Source organism: Dendrobates tinctorius, unplaced genomic scaffold, assembly GCF_039654945.1.
Source record: "Dendrobates tinctorius isolate UK_male_01 unplaced genomic scaffold, ASM3965494v1 ptg000388l, whole genome shotgun sequence".
Classification (NCBI taxonomy): Eukaryota; Metazoa; Chordata; class Amphibia; order Anura; family Dendrobatidae; genus Dendrobates; species Dendrobates tinctorius.
In genome coordinates, this window is record NW_027362054.1 from 8,232,501 (window position 1) to 8,251,898 (window position 19,398).

The 19,398-nt window shown below is 45.4% G+C and overlaps 1 protein-coding gene across 2 annotated transcripts in view; it reads left to right on the forward strand.

Moving 5' to 3' along the window:
* LOC141076136 (inactive dipeptidyl peptidase 10-like) overlaps positions 1-19,398 on the forward strand; it is a 491,503-nt gene that overhangs the window by 437,943 nt on the left and 34,162 nt on the right. For both annotated transcript variants that reach the window (XR_012227421.1, XM_073563456.1), the window contains exons 20-21: positions 5,907-6,101; positions 12,138-12,192. Coding sequence is in view for 1 of the 2 variants with exons in the window: in XM_073563456.1 (XP_073419557.1) it covers positions 5,907-6,101; positions 12,138-12,192 (250 nt within the window). In the remaining variant the exon portion in view is untranslated. The remainder of the gene's footprint in view (positions 1-5,906; positions 6,102-12,137; positions 12,193-19,398) is intronic.

Below are 19,398 nucleotides of genomic sequence, written 5' to 3' on the forward strand. Positions count from 1 at the left end.
GGAGCAAAATGGGGGTGATTTGAACTTTTGCGCTTTTTAATTTTTTTTGTATTTTCATATTTTTTAAAACATTTTTTTACTTTTTACTGTATTCAGTAGTCCCCTAAGGGGACTTGCAGCTGTGATCGCTCATGCTATGGATATCAGTACATCTCCACTGCTACATATAGAGAAAATCACGATCAGCGTGAGAAAAAAAAAAATCGCAGATCTGCACTGCCCCATAGTATAAAATTGGGCCGAGTGCTATCCGATATAACATCACATACCACTTGACCATGTTATACGGCCGTCTGACTGCTCCCTGTAGCAAATGTCCGTTGTATATTCCATACAGAGCTAACATGTGGGGGCCATGGTCCTGTGCTCCTCATTTTATATTGCACTAATTGTTATACTAATCTATGACAGCAACAATGTAGAGAGTCAGAATAAGGCCGGGGTCACACTTACGAGTGCAATGCAAGAAACTCACGTGAGCCTCTCGCATCAATACCCGGCACTGCCGCTGGCACTCAGACCGACCGGAGTGTGCAGCTGCGTGTAATTCTATGCAGCTGATTGCTCGGTCCCCAAGTGCCGGCGGCAAGGCCAGGTATTGATGCGAGAGACTCGCGTGAGTTTCTCACATTGCACTCACAAGTGTGATCCCGGCCTAACACTTGACTACTTAGGCCTCTTTCACACATCAGGTTTTCGCCGTCAGGCGCGATCCGACGCTTTTGACAAAAATCGGATCCGGCGAAATGCAATGCCGGATCCGGTTCCCCCCCATTGACTTGCATTTGCGCCGGATCGCGCCGGATGGCCATGCGTTTCATCCGGTTTTCGCCGGATCCGGCAATGTGTCGCAATCCGGCGTCTGGAAAAAACGGCTACTGTAACGTTTTTTGTCTCCAGCGAAAAAGCCGGACACGCCGGATCCGGCACGTCCGGCTTTTTCACACAATGAAAGCCTATGAGCGCCGCAATGCGCCGGATCCGGCGACAGACGGATCCGGTGGCCGGATCCGGTTTTTTTGGTCTGAGCATGCTCAGTAGCTCTGCCCACAAGACACATATATAAAAGCAAGACAGTGGGACCCTCAGCCACACCCAACATGCCACCCAAGACAGGAACCAGGCGCAGGAGAAGGCAGGAGACCACTGCAGCACCATCAGCACCACCACCACGCCAAATGGAGCAGCAAATGGAACATGCTGAGGAGGGGAGTCCAGCAGCAGATGAGAGACGGTAATTATCAAATCCCCCATTCCTCCAAACTAGGGCCATGGAATATCAAGATATTCATTGGCCCTTTGTTTCTCTTTATTCAACAGCCGCCCAAGAGATGCAGCAGCAGCACTGGCAGCACTGGCAGCAGCTGTAACACCACCCACAGGCATGGAGTCTGGCCAGCAGGAAGACAGCACATCTTCTTCTGGGAGCCCTCCCTCTCATCGTCAGCGTTTGACGGTAAGTTTTTATTTCCAAAATCCATCATCTCTGTAATATATGTCTATTCATTGCCTTTTATTTCAAAACAGGAATCACAAGATGAAGAGGAGCTCCCAGAAGAAGAAGGAAGGGGTGGACAGACACCTGGAGTGGGCTCACAATTGGTAAGTTTTTGGCATCAAACACAGAAACACAACATCACACTACACACAACACATAGAAAACAATGTTCTGCAGACCACACACAGCAAACAAATGCCTACATCCAAAGACATAACATTTTTTGTTTTCTTCTCTAGTCTTCCCAATCTGGTGCTCGGCCAAGAGGTCCTCGCAGTGCCTCCCAGGGTCGTCGGCGACAGCAACGCGGCGGTTACCAGCGTGTAAGTATAAATATTTTTGCTTTGTTTTTTTGCACTTTCTATTTCATTTCTTTTGTGGAGGCTAATTATTTTATTTTTGTCTTTTTCTTTAACAGCCTTCACAGCGTGCTCCCGACTCTGACGGTGAGGATGGAGGAATCGATGTGGACCACCTCATCGATCTCGTCAGAGAAAGGGAGCCGCTCTGGAATATGGCTGACCGCCGCCACGCTGACCTGATCGTTACCCGACGACTCTGGGAGGAAATCTGTTCGCTCCTTGTGGACCGCTGGGAGGACCTCGATGCTCGGGCCCAGATTAAAGAGCGTAAGTATATACAGTACCGGTTGCTTGATGTAAACCAGTGTTTCCCGAACAACAGTCCTCGTGGTCCCCACGGATCATGTGTTCAGGATTTCTATTTACTATGGAAATCCTGAAAACATGACCCCTGGGGACCATGAGGACTGGAGTTTGGGAAAAACTGATGTTGTATACTAACCACTCCTTTCTCGTTTCAGGGGACAGAATTGTGAAGCGGTGGCGGTCTGTGAGGGATCGTTTCAAGAAGGAGTTCAATAAAGAGATGCGGGCCCCGAGTGGATCTGGAGGACGCAGGAGCAAGTACAAGTACGCACAAGCCCTGTCGTTCCTCCGGGATACAATGGTCACCAGAAGGTAAATATTACACACCACATGTGAAAAAAAAATGTTTAGATGTAACAATTTTTTTTCAGCCAGGGCCATGCCATGTCACTTTTTTAATTGTTTTTTTTCTCTTTATTCCACAGCACGGTGAGCAGCACTCGGGAGCCTGCACGGTTGGACCCTTCTGAGGCGATCCCTGAGGAGACCGGCACCGAAGGACACTTCGACCGCTCCCTGTACATCTGCACCTTCACAGCCTTCCCACACATTCGACCCCTCTGTCCCATCCACCAGCACAGGAGCATCGTGGCCGCCTACATTACATGAAGCTGCTGGTGAGGAGATCGCTTTCCCTTTACCCCACCCTTCTGCCCCTGCCACCTCTAGTACACCTGCGGGTACTGGGCGGCAGCGGCAGAGGGGTCAGGAAAAGACTTATGCGCCAGAGTTCTTGCATCTGAATGCATCTTTCCAGAACTGTCTAAAAGTCTTGTCAGAGCAAATCTCCGCAGGCTTTCAGCAGATCAACTCCAGCATTCTGGAGGTGAAGACACTTCTGCAAACCATGCATTCAGAAGCAAGATCTTCGCCAAACCACACCTTTTTCAGGTCTGTTGTGGAGCGCATGGAAATGCTATCTCCTACCCAGCAGATGCATGTAATGCATTCATGCCACGGTGCTCTCCAGCACGTTACCTCCCAACCTCCTCTTCCCACCCCAGTAGTTCCTCCACCTGCACCCCCTCCAGCCACTTTCCATCCTACCCCTCGTATTACATACCATCCACCTCCCCAGTACCAGCAACCTCCCCAGTACCAGCAACCTCCCCAGTACCAGCAACCTCCCCAGTACCAGACATCTCCCCACTTCCAGCAACCTGCCCCATACCAAACTCCTTCCCCATACAACTTGTCATCAACATCATCTGCTCCTACAGTCCCTGCCCAACCCTCCACTCCACCGCCCACCACCTCTTCTGCCTCCCACATGTCCACCCATTCTGTAGCTTTTTCCACACCTTCACCTCTAACTGTTCCTTCCCCACCACGATCCCAGTCCTCTCTCCATACTCCCAGTGTCGAAGTGTCCCGCAGCCCCTCCAGCAGTATTTCCACCCCACACTACACAGATTTATAATATGTGTGTATTTTAATAAAAATGACCAGTTTTATGGTTTCAAAGCTTTATTAAAAAAGTTTATTAAAATTTAAAAACAGTTTACTAAAAAAAACAATTTTCAATAAAAGTTAAATTATTTTACACTGGTTGTCTGTCATTTCTTTCTGCGGCCAAAAAGGTTAAATACAGGGTATTTAAAAGGTAAAAAGGTATTCAAAACTAGGTATATAACTGTGGGTAAATTTTAGCTTTTTGCCACAGTTGTGTTCCTGGTTGTGTTTGAAGCAAAGTATTTCACCTAAAAAGTTGTGTTTATTGTTGGTGATTTCCTAACAATGTACACAACTTTTGTTAAAAGGTGAAATACTTTGCATAAAACACAACCAGGTACACACCTGTGGCCTAAAGCTAAAAATAGTAAGACCATGACAAGATAGTCAACTTTGGTTGGCAAAGGTATATACTGTTGGTACAGAAGGTACACAATTTTGGTTAAGGGCACAAATCTTTAACACTCTGTCATCCTGCCAGTGTACTCTGCCTTGAGGTGACATAAAGTATAGTGCAAAATTGTCCCTCATTACTGAAACCGTCACAGAACTTCTAGTGGTAATGTCATGGTAATCTTGCAAGGTGGTTTCTTCAGAGGTGTCCTCAATGGAAATGGGTTCCTTGCAGATAACAAAATTGTGGAGTACCACGCAAGCTTTGATCACCTCGTCCACAGTTTCTGTCTTGATGTTGATCGCAGTCAATAGGACCCGCCATTTGGCTGTCAGAATACCAAAGGTACATTCAACCATTCTTCTTGCTCTTGTGAGGCGGTAATTAAAAATGCGTTTTGTTCTTGACAATCCTCTGCTACCGTACGGTTTCAAAAGGTGTTCTGACAGCTGGAAGGCTTCATCCCCTACACAGACAAATGGCATAGGTGGACCAGATGTTTGCGGCAGCGGTCTAGGGGGTGGGAACTGGAAGGTGTTTCCATACAGTTTACGCCACATGGCAGACAGTTTGAAAACTTGAGAGTCATTGGAGCGGCCATAGGCCCCAATATCAACAGCAATAAATTTGTATTCCGCGTCAGCGATGGCCATGAGGACAATTGAAAAATATTTCTTGTAATTGAAATATTCCGATCCCGATCCGGCTGGCTTTACAATGCGGATGTTTCCCATCCACAGCGCCCAAGCAGTTGGGAAACTGACATAGCTGTTGAAACTTTTCTGAAATTTCAATCCACCTCTCTGTTGTGGGCTCTGGTAAAAACTCTTCAGCTAAGGAGTCCCACAGTGCACGGTATGTGTGCTTCACTATTCCAGATATGGTGGAAATCCCGAGTCTGTACTGGAAATGCAGTGACGAAAGGGATTCTCCAGTTGCAAGAAATCTGTGGGGAATTAAAAAACAATCAATTAGTTTTAAATCACAGCATTACATACCAAAACTCAGCTATAACACTTGGAGATACAAACTACCACCAACAAGATTGCAGTGAAAGTGTGCTCTGATGCGAGCATATCCAATAAATGTGGCTTACCTTAAAGTCACCATCAGGCGCTCTGCGGGTGAAACAGAGAAGTGGCAATAGGTGTCTGCTTTTCTTATGAGGTGTGCAATGCGCTCCACCAAGTAATCAAAATTCTCCATTTTCATCCGAACATATCCAAAAAATTTATCCGGGTTTCGTCGAAGGTCCATGCAGAGTGTAGAATAGACCCCACGCGTCATTCTCTTGGCTGTGATGGGGTGGATCCACAAACGTCATCTACGATGCCTGATGCACTGCTGTCTCGCTCTCTCCTTCTCCAGAACAATCACCCTCAAACGATTCGCCTCCGCTGTAAAATCCGCCAAATTCTTCAAAATATTTCAATGACAACATCCATCTTCGCCAGTAACTTGCTCTTCTCTCCAACCTGCACTTTCTCCTCTACAACCTGTCAAAGAAGGGCTGTAGGAACACGCTATATATAGTTTTCCAGTAGCCAATCCCGTTCGGAAGGCCACAAGGGGTGTTTTTAAAAACCGGATCCGGCGTAATCCGTCGAAAAACGGATCGAAAAACGGATGAACCGGATGAGACGGATCCGGTTTTGTCTGTCAAGAACAAGACGGATCCGGCAGAAAAACGGATCCGTCACATCCGGTTTTATGAAATATTTGCCGGATCCGGCGCTCCGGCACGACGCCGGATCGCGCCTGACGCCGAAAACCTGATGTGTGAAAGTAGCCTTATGGTTTTAAGCGCTAGACAGAAAAAGAAGAAGAATCTACTGTATATAAACAATTATTATTTGTTTTCATACTGTAACAAGATACATTTCCCCCTTTGCAGACCCGAAGCTCCAGGGACCCAGCAGGTCACAGAGGAGTTCTCACTAGGATGGCAGTCGGTGCTCGTCAGCTCATTCAATATTATCGTTGCCCAGTTTGATGGCCGAGGAACAAAAAACCAAGGATTGAATTTACTTCATGAAACGGACAAGAAACTTGGTTCTGTTGATGCTAAAGATTATATTCCCGTGGTGCAGTATGTCAGCTTTATACTCACTATTTGATTTACCAAGACTGTCTTGATTTTAAGGGCAAGTGTCGGCAAAACATTTATTTACTTATTTATTATACTCACTTATATGGCGCCATTATTTCCACAGCGCTTTACAGACATTATCTACACTGTCCCCATTGGGGCTCACAATCTAACATGACCTATTGTTTATTTCCATTTTTTATTTGAAATGCATTTGTTAAAACAATTTGGTAATTTTTATTGTTGTTGTTCATATCACAATCTGTGTTAAAAATATTAGAAGCCTTGCACATTTTCACATTTGCCACTGGGGCTAGTTTAGAATCCTACTTCATGTTCTTTCAGGAAATCCACATGTACCTTAGCAGGAAAAGACAGACTCGGACCCTATATTTTGTACTGAAGGATCTAGTGACCATGTGCTAAGGTCATTGAGATGGAAGGGTGAGAAAGGTCAGCTCTGACATCGCCTATTTTCAATGGTAGCTCTTGTATTATCAACTGTATATTGATCATTGCAATCCTGCCTGTGATGATAATGAGACATCTGAAAACTTATCAATATAGAACAGGAAGTTTGAGTATAAAATTATCTCCAAAGACCAATGTGAAAATTGCGTGTGTGTGTGTGTGTATGTATATATATATATATATATATATATACACTCACTGGCCACTTTATTAGGTACACCTGTCCAACTGTGTGTTAAGACTTAATTTCTAATCAGCCAATCACATGGCGGCAACTCAGTGCATTTAGGCATGTAGACATGGTCAAGACAATCTCCTGCAGTTCAAACCGAGCATCAGTATGGGGAAGAAAGGTGATTTGAGTGCCTTTGAACGTGGCATGATTGTTGGTGCCAGAAGGGCTGGTCTGAGTATTTCAGAAACTGCTGATCTACTGGGATTTTCACGCACAACCATCTCTAGGGTTTACAGAGAATGGTCCGAAAAAGAAAAAAAATCCAGTGAGCGGCAGTTCTGTGGCCGGAAATGCCATGTTGATGCCAGAGGTCAGAGGAGAATGGGCAGACTGGTTCGAGCTGATAGAAAGGCAACAGTGACTCAAATTGCCACCCGTTACAACCAAGGTAGGCAGAAGAGCATCTCTGAACGCACAGTGCGTCGAACTTTGAGGCAGATGGGCTACAGCAGCAGAAGACCACACTGGGTACCACTCCTCTCAGCTAAGAACAGGAAACTGAGGCTACAATTTGCACAAGCTCATCGAAATTGGACAGTAGAAGATTGGAAAAACGTTGCCTGGTCTGATGAGTCTCGATTTCTGCTGCGACATTCGGATGGTAGGGTCAGAATTTGGCGTAAACAACATGAAAGCATGGATCCATCCTGCCTTGTATCAACGGTTCAGGCTGGTGGTGGTGGTGTCATGGTGTGGGGAATTTTTTCTTGGCACTCTTTGGGCCCCTTGGTACCAATTGAGCATCGTTGCAACGCCACAGCCTACCTGAGTATTGTTGCTGACCATGTCCATCCCTTTATGACCACAATGTACCCAACATCTGATGGCTACTTTCAGCAGGATAATGCGCCATGTCATAAAGCTCGAATCATCTCAGATTGGTTTCTTGAACATGACAATGAGTTTACTGTACTCAAATGGCCTCCTCAGTCACCAGATCTCAAGCCAATAGAGCATCTTTGGGATGTGGTGGAACGCGAGATTCGCATCAGGGATGTGCAGCCGACAAATCTGCGCCAACTGTGTGATGCCATCATGTCAATATGGTCCAAAATCTCTGAGGAATGCTTCCAGCACCTTGTTGAATCTCTGCCACGAAGAATTGAGGCAGTTCTGAAGGCAAAAGGGGGTCCAACCCGTTACTAGCATGGTGTACCTAATAAAGTGGCCAGTGAGTGTATATATATGGCAAAAACTAAGAGACCACTGGACAGTTTTATAAAAATCAGCTTCTCTACATGTCTGACAGCCATTCCATTCCAGTGTCAGTTGAATTCCAACCAGAGTACACCTCATTCTACTTAATGTGCTTCTGATTAGGTGATCACCTGAACCAAATCTTATTTAACGAAGGAAAGTATAAAAAACCCTGCTGTGGTGTTCACAATCCTCTTACAATAGGACAAGCTGGATGGCAAAACAAGTGCTAGTAATATCCCAAAAGTAATAGGAATGAGGAAAGAAACTTTTATTCATGCCAAAGGAGTTGAAAAGAAAAGTCTTGAGTGAGGAAAAGAAGGGCTCAATTATGGCTTTACTAGCAGAGGGATACAGTGAGCATCAATTTTCCTCCATCCTTAAAATTTCTAAGACGGCAATCCATTACAACAAGATTAAGCAGCAGACATTGGGGACAACAAAGCTACAGACCGACCTACAAAAGGAATGGCAGCTGGGGTGAAGGGCACGGCAAGAACAGTTCGTAACAGGCTCCTAGAGGCAGGGCTCAAGTCATGTAAAGCTAGAAAAAAGCATTTCATCAATGAGAAGCAAAGGATAGTCAGGCTGAAGTTTGCCAAAGACCATAAGGATTGGACCATAGTAAGGTAATCTTCTCTGATGAGTCTAATTTTCAGCTTTGCCCAACACCTGGTCGTCTAATAGTTAGATGGAGACCTGGAGAGGCGTACAAGCCACAATGTCTTGAACCCACTGTGAAATTTGGTGGAAGATTGGTGATGATCTGGAGATGCTTCAGCAAGGCCGGAATTGGGCAGGTTAATCTTTGCGAAGGGCATATGAATCAAGCCACATACAAGGTTATCCTGGAAAAACAGTTGATTCCTTCTGCCGAGGCAATGTTCCCCAACTCTGAGAACTGTTTTTCCAGCAGGACAATGCACCATGCCACACAGCTAGGTCAGTCAATGTGTGGATGAAGGACCACCACATCAAATCCCTGTCATGGCCAGCCCAATCTCCAGACCTGAGCCACATTGAAAACCTCTGGAATGTAATCAAGAGGAAGATGGATAGTCACAAACCATCAAACAAAGAAGAACTGCTTACATTTTTGTACCAGGACTGTCATAAGGTCACCCAAAAGCAGTGTGAAAGACTGGCGGAAAGCATGCCAAGATGCATGAAAGCTGTGATTAAAAATCATGGTTATTCCACCGAATACTGATTTCTGAACTCTTCCTGAGATAAAACATTAGTATTGTTGTTTCTAAATGATTATGAATTTGTTTTCTTAGCATTATTTGAGGTCTGCAAGCACTGCATTTTGTTTATATTTTGACCATTTCTCATTTTCTGAAAATAATTACATAATTTAGTGCTTGGAAATTCGAAGACATGTAGTCAGTAGTTTATAGAATAAAAGAGCAATTTACATTTTACTCAAAAATATACCTATAAAGAGAGAAATCAGACAAACTGAAAATTTTGCAGTGGTCTCTTAATATTTGCAAGAGCTTTATATATAAGCACTTATATAATTTTGCTATACATACAGTGATAAAAATAAATTACATTTTTAAATACTCATTAACTTGATTTAAACAATTGGTAATTCTCTGACACTATATTCCCTTTAATTGGCTTTTCTTCATTAACTGCCATGGCATATCATATTAGCTGATATTATCCTACTGTAATCTGTTTTATTTATTTATTTTACTCTCTTATATAGCACCATTAAGTCCACAGTGCTTTACAGACACCATCATCACTGTCTCCATTGGGACTCACAATCTAAATTCAGTATGTCTTTGGAGTATGAGAGGAAATCTGCATAAAGGCTAATTAATTATAAAACCTTATTTGATTACAGTTAGGTAGTTTTACTGTGAAACACTTCAGAGCTTCAGAGAAAGCATAGTTTGAAATGCTGGCCAAGGACTATAGGAAGATACAGTGTTGCTCAGGGGTGGCAAGGGCCCACCAGTAGGCCCACCAGTAGTATTGGCTTTGGGGGTCTATTGTTCAGCTACATGCAAATATTACATTACCCTCCTTCATAATTTTAGCTATGCTTCTATAGTAGTAAACAGGATAGTTGAGTGAATCATGAGATGCTGCTTCTGCCTGTACATAATGAATCAAAATTAATGGGCTAACTACTGCTCATATTGGGTGACTGACTTCAAAGGGGCCCACCAGGGAATTGACCTGTTACCCCATGGGTCAGAGTCAGAGTGGCACTGGGATACAATGAGAGACAGGGGACAGAAGATCACGGCATCTGTTTTATCAAACTATAGCACTGATTAAAACTGCTTCACCATCTTATTAACCTCTTCATGACCTATGACATGTATTTACGTCATAGTTTGTATCTCAGCATTTGATGCAGGCTCCAGTGCTTAGCCCACATCTTTTCAGGCACATAATAATTGATATGATCATCTGTAATGTGCCCCTATCGGCCGTGGGTGGAATCGCAATCCACCCTCAGCTGTTATCAAGTTCAATGCCACTGTCAATTCCCTGTCACCTGGTCGCGGGGTGCCGATGGGTTGGTATGACAACTGGAGGTCTGCAGAATACCCCAGTGCTTGTCATTGCAGATCTGCTATGAGCATCACCCCATGCAAGTTCAGTTTTAGCAGTTAGTGAACATGGTAAGAAAAAAAAAAATAAACAATTGTGGATTTGCATTCTTTTGGTCTTTTTGAATTTTGCCACACTTGGAATTGTTTCCCATTTTTCTGTACACAGTATGGTAAAATCAATTATGTTGTTCAAAAGTACAATTCGTTCTGCAAAAATAAAGCCCTCATATTGCCGTATTGATGGAAAAATAAAAAAAGTTATGGCTCTGAGAAGAATGGGAAACAAAAATGCAAAATCCCAAGGTTGTGAAGGGGTGAAACAGTGCAGGTTTTTCCTTGCTGGCAGTGCAAGGGTTAATCAGTTCAGTTGATCTCCTGTAGCTATCCAACTGGGAATGTCTCAGCTGTTCAGTGTTGGCCGCTCCCTTCTGTTAATATATGCTTGCCACTGCCACTTGGGAATTGCCAGTGATAGTTCTTATTGCCTGGTTAGGAGTTGGAGGTGAAGTTCCTTTTTGGAGTGGGCATTTGGAGAGTTGTTCAGGAGATTGTTGTATGGAGTTGGTGTGCACATCCTCATACTCTCCTATTTGGTTTCACCCTCCTATACCTCCCCTGTGTTCCACTCTGTTTGGTGAGTGTATTTTATGATTTTAGTTTTCATTTATCCCAGTCCGTTTTCCCTTATTTGTCTGGTTAGTTTTATTCTTTACAATTTTGCCTCACACCTCTCTGGATGGGAAGGGAACAGATAAGCGTTAATATAGGAACATAGCAGGGCACGTGACCCTGGCATTTCCATCTTCAAATTATTCTGGGAGATAGGGATAGACTAGGGCACCCCTAGTTTGAGAGATTGGGTAGGCGCCCACTGTCTCTAGTCACTACGTGACACCGAACCTGAGAAGAGATAACTACCCTGTTCCAGTTGTCAGGTATCTTCCTATGTACACACATGTAAATAAAACTGTCAATCAACTGGAGACAGGAAGAAGCTCCAGGAATCGCATCGGGCTAATCACATCTTTTCCTATCATCTCTGACCGGCTTTTCAAACTGTTTTCTCTGAAATGGCACGTTTCAAGCTATATCAAACCGGTTGCAGTCACATAACCAGGCTCTGATGCATGCTGCCCATTGTCCGTTCAGCTTGAATCTAGTGACAGGTTCCCTTTAAATGGGTTAGTCAGTCTTTAAAAATGATGTGGAAATGGTTTACGTTTGGTAAGATTAGTCACGCACCCATGTATCCTCTGTAGCTGTGATACCACTATGAGCCATCGTATATGCAGACACATTACCAAACCTCCGGCTATCTGCAGTCTCCAATCTGTTATGTGGCACAATATCAAATCCTTACAAATAAACACATTCAGAAACCGACTGGAGTAATGCACAAGATTGTAATAAAGCGGAGCCGTCAGTAAGATAGATATCCCTTAATTCTATGTAGTAATGATCTTAAGACAAGGTGGTCGATACAGGAGAATGTATAGTTGAGGCAAACCTCTTGATTCACTCTTGACTTAATTAAACAATCATTTTTTTCTCGAGGCAATTGAAAAAGCTGCCATTTGTGGACCCAAACCGCATTGGAGTCTATGGAAAAGTAAGTAAATCTTGTGTAATGTGGATTTTTGTATACAGTGTACGTATTTCGGGCCATTAGTATGCTATGTGTTAGAAAACAGCACTTATTTATTGCAACGTTCTGTGGTTTTGTAATGAAAGACATTTTCATCTTATTTCCCCTATAAAAAGTACAGCAGTGAAAACTGCAGCAATTCACAGTACAATGCACGCCTTCCTGCACCATGTGGCCACTAACACGTCATTAAAATAAACCATTTAACTAAACCAATTGCTGGGGTAAGCAGCAGAAATTGTCATTTAACCATTTACAGCTATATAGGATCAGAAAATTGGAGATCTGAGCATAATAGAGATAGATTTAGAAATAAATCAGGACAGTATTTTGCAGCACAATATGTTCATGTCTATTTTCTACTGCAGTTTACAGGAAAAAAGGAGATACAATATGGCATGAAATGCAGGATCTAAAGTGTGCAGTATAAATTATAACTTTTAAGTGTACATTTAAAAGGCAAAATATGTGGAAATATCCAACCCAGTGGAGGCAAAGACGTACTGGGGAGTGAACCAATAGGGAAATCTTAAATGAAATTATCTGTTCAGAAAAAGGACAAAAAAATATGTGTGACTGCAGACTCATGAATTTGTACGGGCATTTGCTGGTTTCTGAGCCGGGACTGAAGGATATGTATGAGTTATACATACTTTAGGCCAGAACCCAACTAGAGGGCGCTGCCTCTCTCCATACACATTGTGGTGTAGTGACCACTATGTCCGCTAGGGGGCGCTGTGTGGGTGTCCCAGGACGGGCCTACAGGCATATCCATTGTGGTAATGGGTATAGGATGCTGAATGACTGTTATGTATCCCAAGGTAGGTGGCCTTGTGATGGAAGCTTGAATATGTGTATTGATCAGCAGAGGTACTGCTGACGTTTCCGTTACAATGTGTCAGGGAAGTCTGTGTGTGGCTATGTGTAATAGGACTTTTAGTGAGGTCATAGCCATGTGATCACCTGTGGGTGTGGTTATGGACCATATAAGGTACCTGAGGTCTGGTCACATGAGAGAAAGCACATGGATCTGATTGGGCCATGTGGAAGGTCCCGGCAAGCCGGTGGGCTACCTTCCTGAAGACCACGTGCTGAGGCTGCTGACCTGGTGAGGCCTATGTATGCTGGTTGTATGTGAGGAGGGATAAGCCTCCTGTGTTTTGCTGAGACTCCAGGACTGAGCCTGAAGTAATGGACATTTTTATGTTCTTTTTTGCCTAAGCTAGAGACTATTTTTGTGATATGCTGATTTATGGTTTGTGACACAAATAAACCGCATGAACTTTAAAAGAACCTGCCTCTTGACTGTCTCCCGCTGCACCTGAGCGAGTCGAATCCCTACAACTTGTATTGAACGAGGCCACTTCCACTGGACTTTCGCATCACTAGACGGGATGCAGCGTCTCCGTACAAGTGTATGGAGTGAGGTTGCGCCCACTGGTCAGGTTCTGACGATTATCTTGCAGTGTAAATGCTTCCTCAAACATCTGTGAAAAGTGTTTCTGGAGTTTATAGTGGGGAAGTCGCCATATTCTGCCATTGCAGCAGAATGACTGCCAAACAGGGCCGAACTGGCCATCTGGAAATACTGGCAAATGCAAGAAGGGCCTGTCTGGTCGTGGGCCGCCTTGTTTGCTACATTGTTAACAGAATCAGTGTTCTCAAGACACCCATACTGTTAAGAGTTTGTCGTCCCTTATCCCAGCAGGTCACAGGTATCATTAGAAATATTGGTCTTGTAGTAAAACTTGCTTTCCTAAATCCAGGGTAATATTAGTAATATATCCCATCTGGTGCTTGGGGACTGGGACAGCATGGGCCTGTGTGTTTTCAAATGGCCAGGGCTGAATTTTAGCCCCTGCTGCCAAATAGGCATTTGAACGACTCGCCGATCAGTAAAAAGTCGTATCATGCCACTAATCGATCCATATAAACAGGAATTTAAGTTATAGGTTGAAATAGATGGAATTGTGTCTTCTTTCAATCTTGCAAATAGCCTCTTCAGGAGGAAGACCTTGATCTCTGGTGCCACCTATTGGAGGTAGAAATTCTAAGGCCCCTGTCACACTAAGCGATGCACCAGCGATCCCGACAACGATATGACCTGGTCAGGACCGCTGGTGTGTCGCTACATGATCGCTGGTGAGCTGTCAAACAGGCAGATCTCACCAGCGATCAGGACCAGCAATCAGAACCAGCGATGACGCGGGTAACAAGCGCGCGCGTCGCTTAGTTACCCGCTGTGTACCCTGGATACCAGCGTGCTCGCACTGGGAGCTGGTATCCAAGGTAAACAGCGGGTAACTAAGCGCTCGGCGCCTAATTACCCGCTGTTTACCTTGGATACCAGCTTCCAGCGTCTGCTTACAGCGCTGGGAGGTCGCTGATCGATGGTCTCCTGCTGCCACACACAGCGATGCGTGCTGGCCAGCGGGAGACCAACGATCAAAAAAATGTCCAGGACATTAGCGCACGATCAGCGATACCGGCGGGGGGACCGGTCGCTGATAGTGGTCACACACAGCGAGATCACTGGTGAGATTGCTGTTGCGTCACAAAACTTGTGACTCAGCAGCGATCTAAGTGTGATGGGGGCTTAAGTCAATATCGACCCTGACTTTTATGATTACTGCATTCAATGTGTGATGGCAGAGATCAAGTCCTCTTCTTTCTGAAGAGGCTATCTGCATTTTTTAATTCCCAGAGGTGCATTGCATGGAAATAAGTCTCCTTACTCCAGTTTGGCACTTTCCACAAAGAGAAGCATTGCTCCTTACACATATGTACACCCTTCTTCGCTTGAATATTTAGGATACTCTATGATCCCATTTACGTATTTCTTATGGATTTACAGAAACTGAAAGTCCCCAGCAAGCTTATAACCGCATTGACTGCACTAAATTGGCCAGGGCGGTGGGGTACTCGGTACCGGGCCGGTATCTCATAGGGAAGTGTCACAGTAGCAGTGACCTAGTCCGTGGCCCTGGGCGTCCATGTAAACGGGGTTAAGAGTGGCTGGTTAAAGTTTATAAGTGGATGATACGTGACGCCACCTGTGGTGATCGGCAATGAAGGGGTTAAGCCGACGCTGCAGGCAGATCCTCTGGGACAGATGGTATAAGGCAGCAAGATGTAATAGCTCCCCACAGGTAGAGCTGTATTCCCAGGGCAGTGGTAATAGGTGTTGAGGAAGAGGGTGTAGGGTCTGGCACAGAGATGTAGCAGTGCTGGAGGGTTTGCAGGAAGAATGCAATGACACAACAGGGTGCAGTTTCCGTTACCTTTACTGTGCTTTGTAAGTGCAGTCCAGGGTCTAAATTACAGATGGAACAGGAGTTGGCAGCCAGGAAGCAACTTAGGAATCTCTCTATGCAAATGGGTTGTGTAGTCTCCTTTCTAGTGCTTATCTGAGGTACTTGCAGTACTGTTTTACACTGAAGTTCCACTTTCTTGTTCTCTTTTAGAACTCCCTCGTATGTCAGACAGCTGTAGCCTTCTTCTTCTGGCTCACACGTTGTTGTTGTGCCTCCGAGTCTTATGTGGGAACAGAGCATTTACAGCTTCCTGTTCCTCCGGTTTCTGCTGCAGGAACATCAGTGTCCGTACAACCTTGGAGACCGGACTCCAGATCGTGCGCTACAGCTAGAAGTGAGCCTGAACTCTGCTCAATCTTCCAGCTCTTCTCCTCACGTCCACACACGTTTCACTCCTCCCACGAACTAACTAATTTCCCCTTGCTGGCCCCCAGAGAGTAGCTCTTCCCCCAGTTTTGGTTCAGAGCTCCCTCTGCTGGCCTGGAGTGGGAACTGTGCTGTGTGTTGTATTTAACTGATAGAGAGACCTTTCATTGCTTCCAAGCATGACATCACACTCCCTAGGAGAAAGGTAATGCCACTGTGGTGACCATACTCCTGGGAGCGCCACATATCTTTGCAGTTTCTGACATGCAAATGCTGTGGATATAACGTGAGCGTCATCCTTTGCATTGCAAAATCCACTGTGACATCCACAGCAATAAACTGACAGGTTGCAGATGTCACATTCACGGTGTTGTGTGCATGAAATCTCTAAACATGATACTCTAGGGGGTGTGCAGGTGGCTGCTTTGGGCTCTGTATTCCTGTGCACGCCTGCCTAGTGAAACCGGGTGCGTTTTTGTACGTTCATGGTGTACACTGTATAATATGTTAACAGCTGACAATATCTTGATGTGAACTGATGTACCTGTGTTGATATCTGTGTATGTTAGGGACAAGGATAGGGACATCTAGTTTTGGGGTATGTGCATACAGTGCGGATTTGCCTGTGGATCCGCAGCGGATTTGCCTCTGTGGATCCGCTGCAGATCCGCAAGTCATGTACAGTACAATGTTAATCTATGTAAATTAAAAACCACTGTGCACATGCTGCGGAAAAAACCACATGGAAAAGCTGCGGGTTCATTTCCTCAGCATGTCAATTCTTTGGGCGGATCTGCAGCATTTCTGCACCCAGTGACTTGCATTGATCCGCAGCAAAACCACAGGTCTAAAAAAAATCTGCAGTTTTGCTGCGGATAGAATGCTGCAGATCGGGGGGGGGGGAAGTGTGTGGGCGGTGACTGTGTGCATGTATGGTGTGTGGGTGGTGACTGGGCATGTATGTGTGTGCGGGCTATGTGTGTGTGCGGGTGTCTGCGGGGCTCATCGGGCTGTCCGGTGGTCTGGCGGGGCCTGTGCGGGGGGTTACCGGGGCTGTGCAGGGCTCATCGGGCTCTCCGAGAGGGTCTTGCGGGGGGGGTTACCAGGGCAGTTTGGGACTCATCGGGCTGTCCAGGGGGTTACCGGGCCTGTGCGGGGGTCTGGCAGGGCCTGTGTGGGGGGGTTACTGGGCCTGTGTGGGGGTCATCAGGCTGTCAGGGGGTCTGGCGGGGCCTGTGCGGGGGGTTATCCGGCTGTCGGGGGTCTGGCGGGGCCTGTGTGGGGAGGTTACCGGGCCTGTGCAGGGGTCATTGGGCCATTCGGGGGTCTGTGGGGCTGTGTGTGTATGCAGGCATCATCCGATGGGACTACAAGTCCTATAGGGCTATGCCTGCTAAGCTGACAGTGAATGACACATCAGCCAATGATGGGACAGTAGTAGTCCCATCATCAAGCTAATGTGTTGAATGTAAAAAAAAGAACATACATATAACATATAACATACTACATATAACATGCAGAACATAGAACACATAACATACAACATATAACACATAACATAGATTACATACTTACCAATCACCTAATTCCCCGAAGCCATTGATCACCTGTAATAAAAATAAAATAATAAACCATCCTATACTCCCCTTTCCGCCATAGTCCACATAACGACGGTCCCACGACGATCTTCCTTGGAGAGCTGCCACATTAGCTGATGCGACCGCTCTCCAGGGGCTCCAGCAATGAAATGATAGGCGAAGGTAATCCTCCACTGTGTATCCCTCTGCCGGAAAAGAGGTCCCGTAACCCTAACCCTAATTCTCACGCAGCAGTGCTGTCAAGTGAGTCTCTGAACTCAGGTAATCTCAGTGATGGACTGCAGGAGGTATTGTCTCCTGTCAGTTCATCACTGGGAGGCCCTATAGAGCAGTGACATCACCTGCGTCAGACAGGGAGTATACAGTTGGTTTATTTCTTTTACTTTTTATTATAGGAGACCGAGGTTGTCGCTTGGATCTGGGAGTTAAATAAAAAGATGAAAACCGTGTTGTGTTTTATTTCATTAAAAGACTTTATTCTTATGTGTGTGTGTTTTTTTTAACCCTTTCAAAAGATTAATAATGGAGAGGCGTCTTATTTACGCCTCTCCATTATTAACCGGGCTTAATGTCACCTTACAATAGCAAGGTGACAGTAACCCCTTATTACCCCATATCCCACCACTACACGGGAGTGGGAAAAGAGGGGCTAAGTGCCAGAATTGGTGCATCTTAGAGATGCACCATTTCTGGGGCGGCTACGGGCTGGTATTTGTAGCCAGGGGGTCCCCCTATTTTAATAGCCAGTAAAGGCTATGCAGACAGCTGCGGGCTGATATTCATAGCCTGGGAAGGGTCCATGGATATTACTACCTTTCCAGGCAACAAATATTGGCCCCTGGTTGTCGGCTTTCCCCCTCTGGTGCAGAAAATTGCGCAGGAGCCCATGTCATTTTTTTTGTTAATGAAACATATTGTTCATTAATAAAAATGGAAAGATCTATGGAAGTATCTATGGATATATCTATAGAAATATCTATGGAAATATCTATGGATATATCTATGGATAGATATATGGATGTATCTATCTATCCTATATTTATCTATCTATCTATCTATCTATCTGTCTATCTGTGTGTAATGGAGTGTGGGTTAGACAAATATAAAAGAGGAGATTGGACAGAAATGACATCACAACTCTTTTTTTTTTTTGTTAAATAGCATATCTTTATTTAGCTTACAAAAACGCATACAAATCCGCAGGCAAAACGCATTGAAAGACCCGCATCAAATCTGCGGCAAAAACACATCAAATCCACTGCAAAAAACGCATCAAAAACGCACCGGCGTTTTCTGCCAAGAGCTGCGTTTTTTGTGCGGAAAATTCCGTGGGAAAATTCGCACTGTGTGCACATACCCTTAAGGTACTGTCACACTTAGCGATGTACCAGCGATCCCGACCAGCGATATGACGCGGTCAGGATCGCTGGTACATCGCTAAGTGGTCGCTAGTGAGCTGCCACACAGGCAGATCTCACCAGCGACATCGCTGGGGGCGGGGGTCGCTACTTACCTGTCACACTAGGCGATCCTGCGTCCTCCCGCCCGGCTCCACGCTCGTCGCTCGTCTCTCCACAGGAAGCGCCGCAGGAAGCTGACGACGAGAAGCGGTCCAGGACGTTCTCGCGCGATCAGCGATAACCAGCGGGGGAGCGGGTCATAGGTAAGTATCACCCACAGCGATGTCGTTAGCAATATCGCTATAACGTCACAAGTTATAGAGATATTGCTAGCGATATCGCTAAGGCTGGTTTCACATTCGCGCTTTTTAAGCGCACGCACGGCCGGGGGTAGCTCCGCCCCCGAGCCGGCTCTCTGCCCGGCGTGCCCGCCCCTTCCTTGTAGCGCCGCCTCCTAGCGCACAGCGGCGCCTGCGATCGGCGCACCCTATC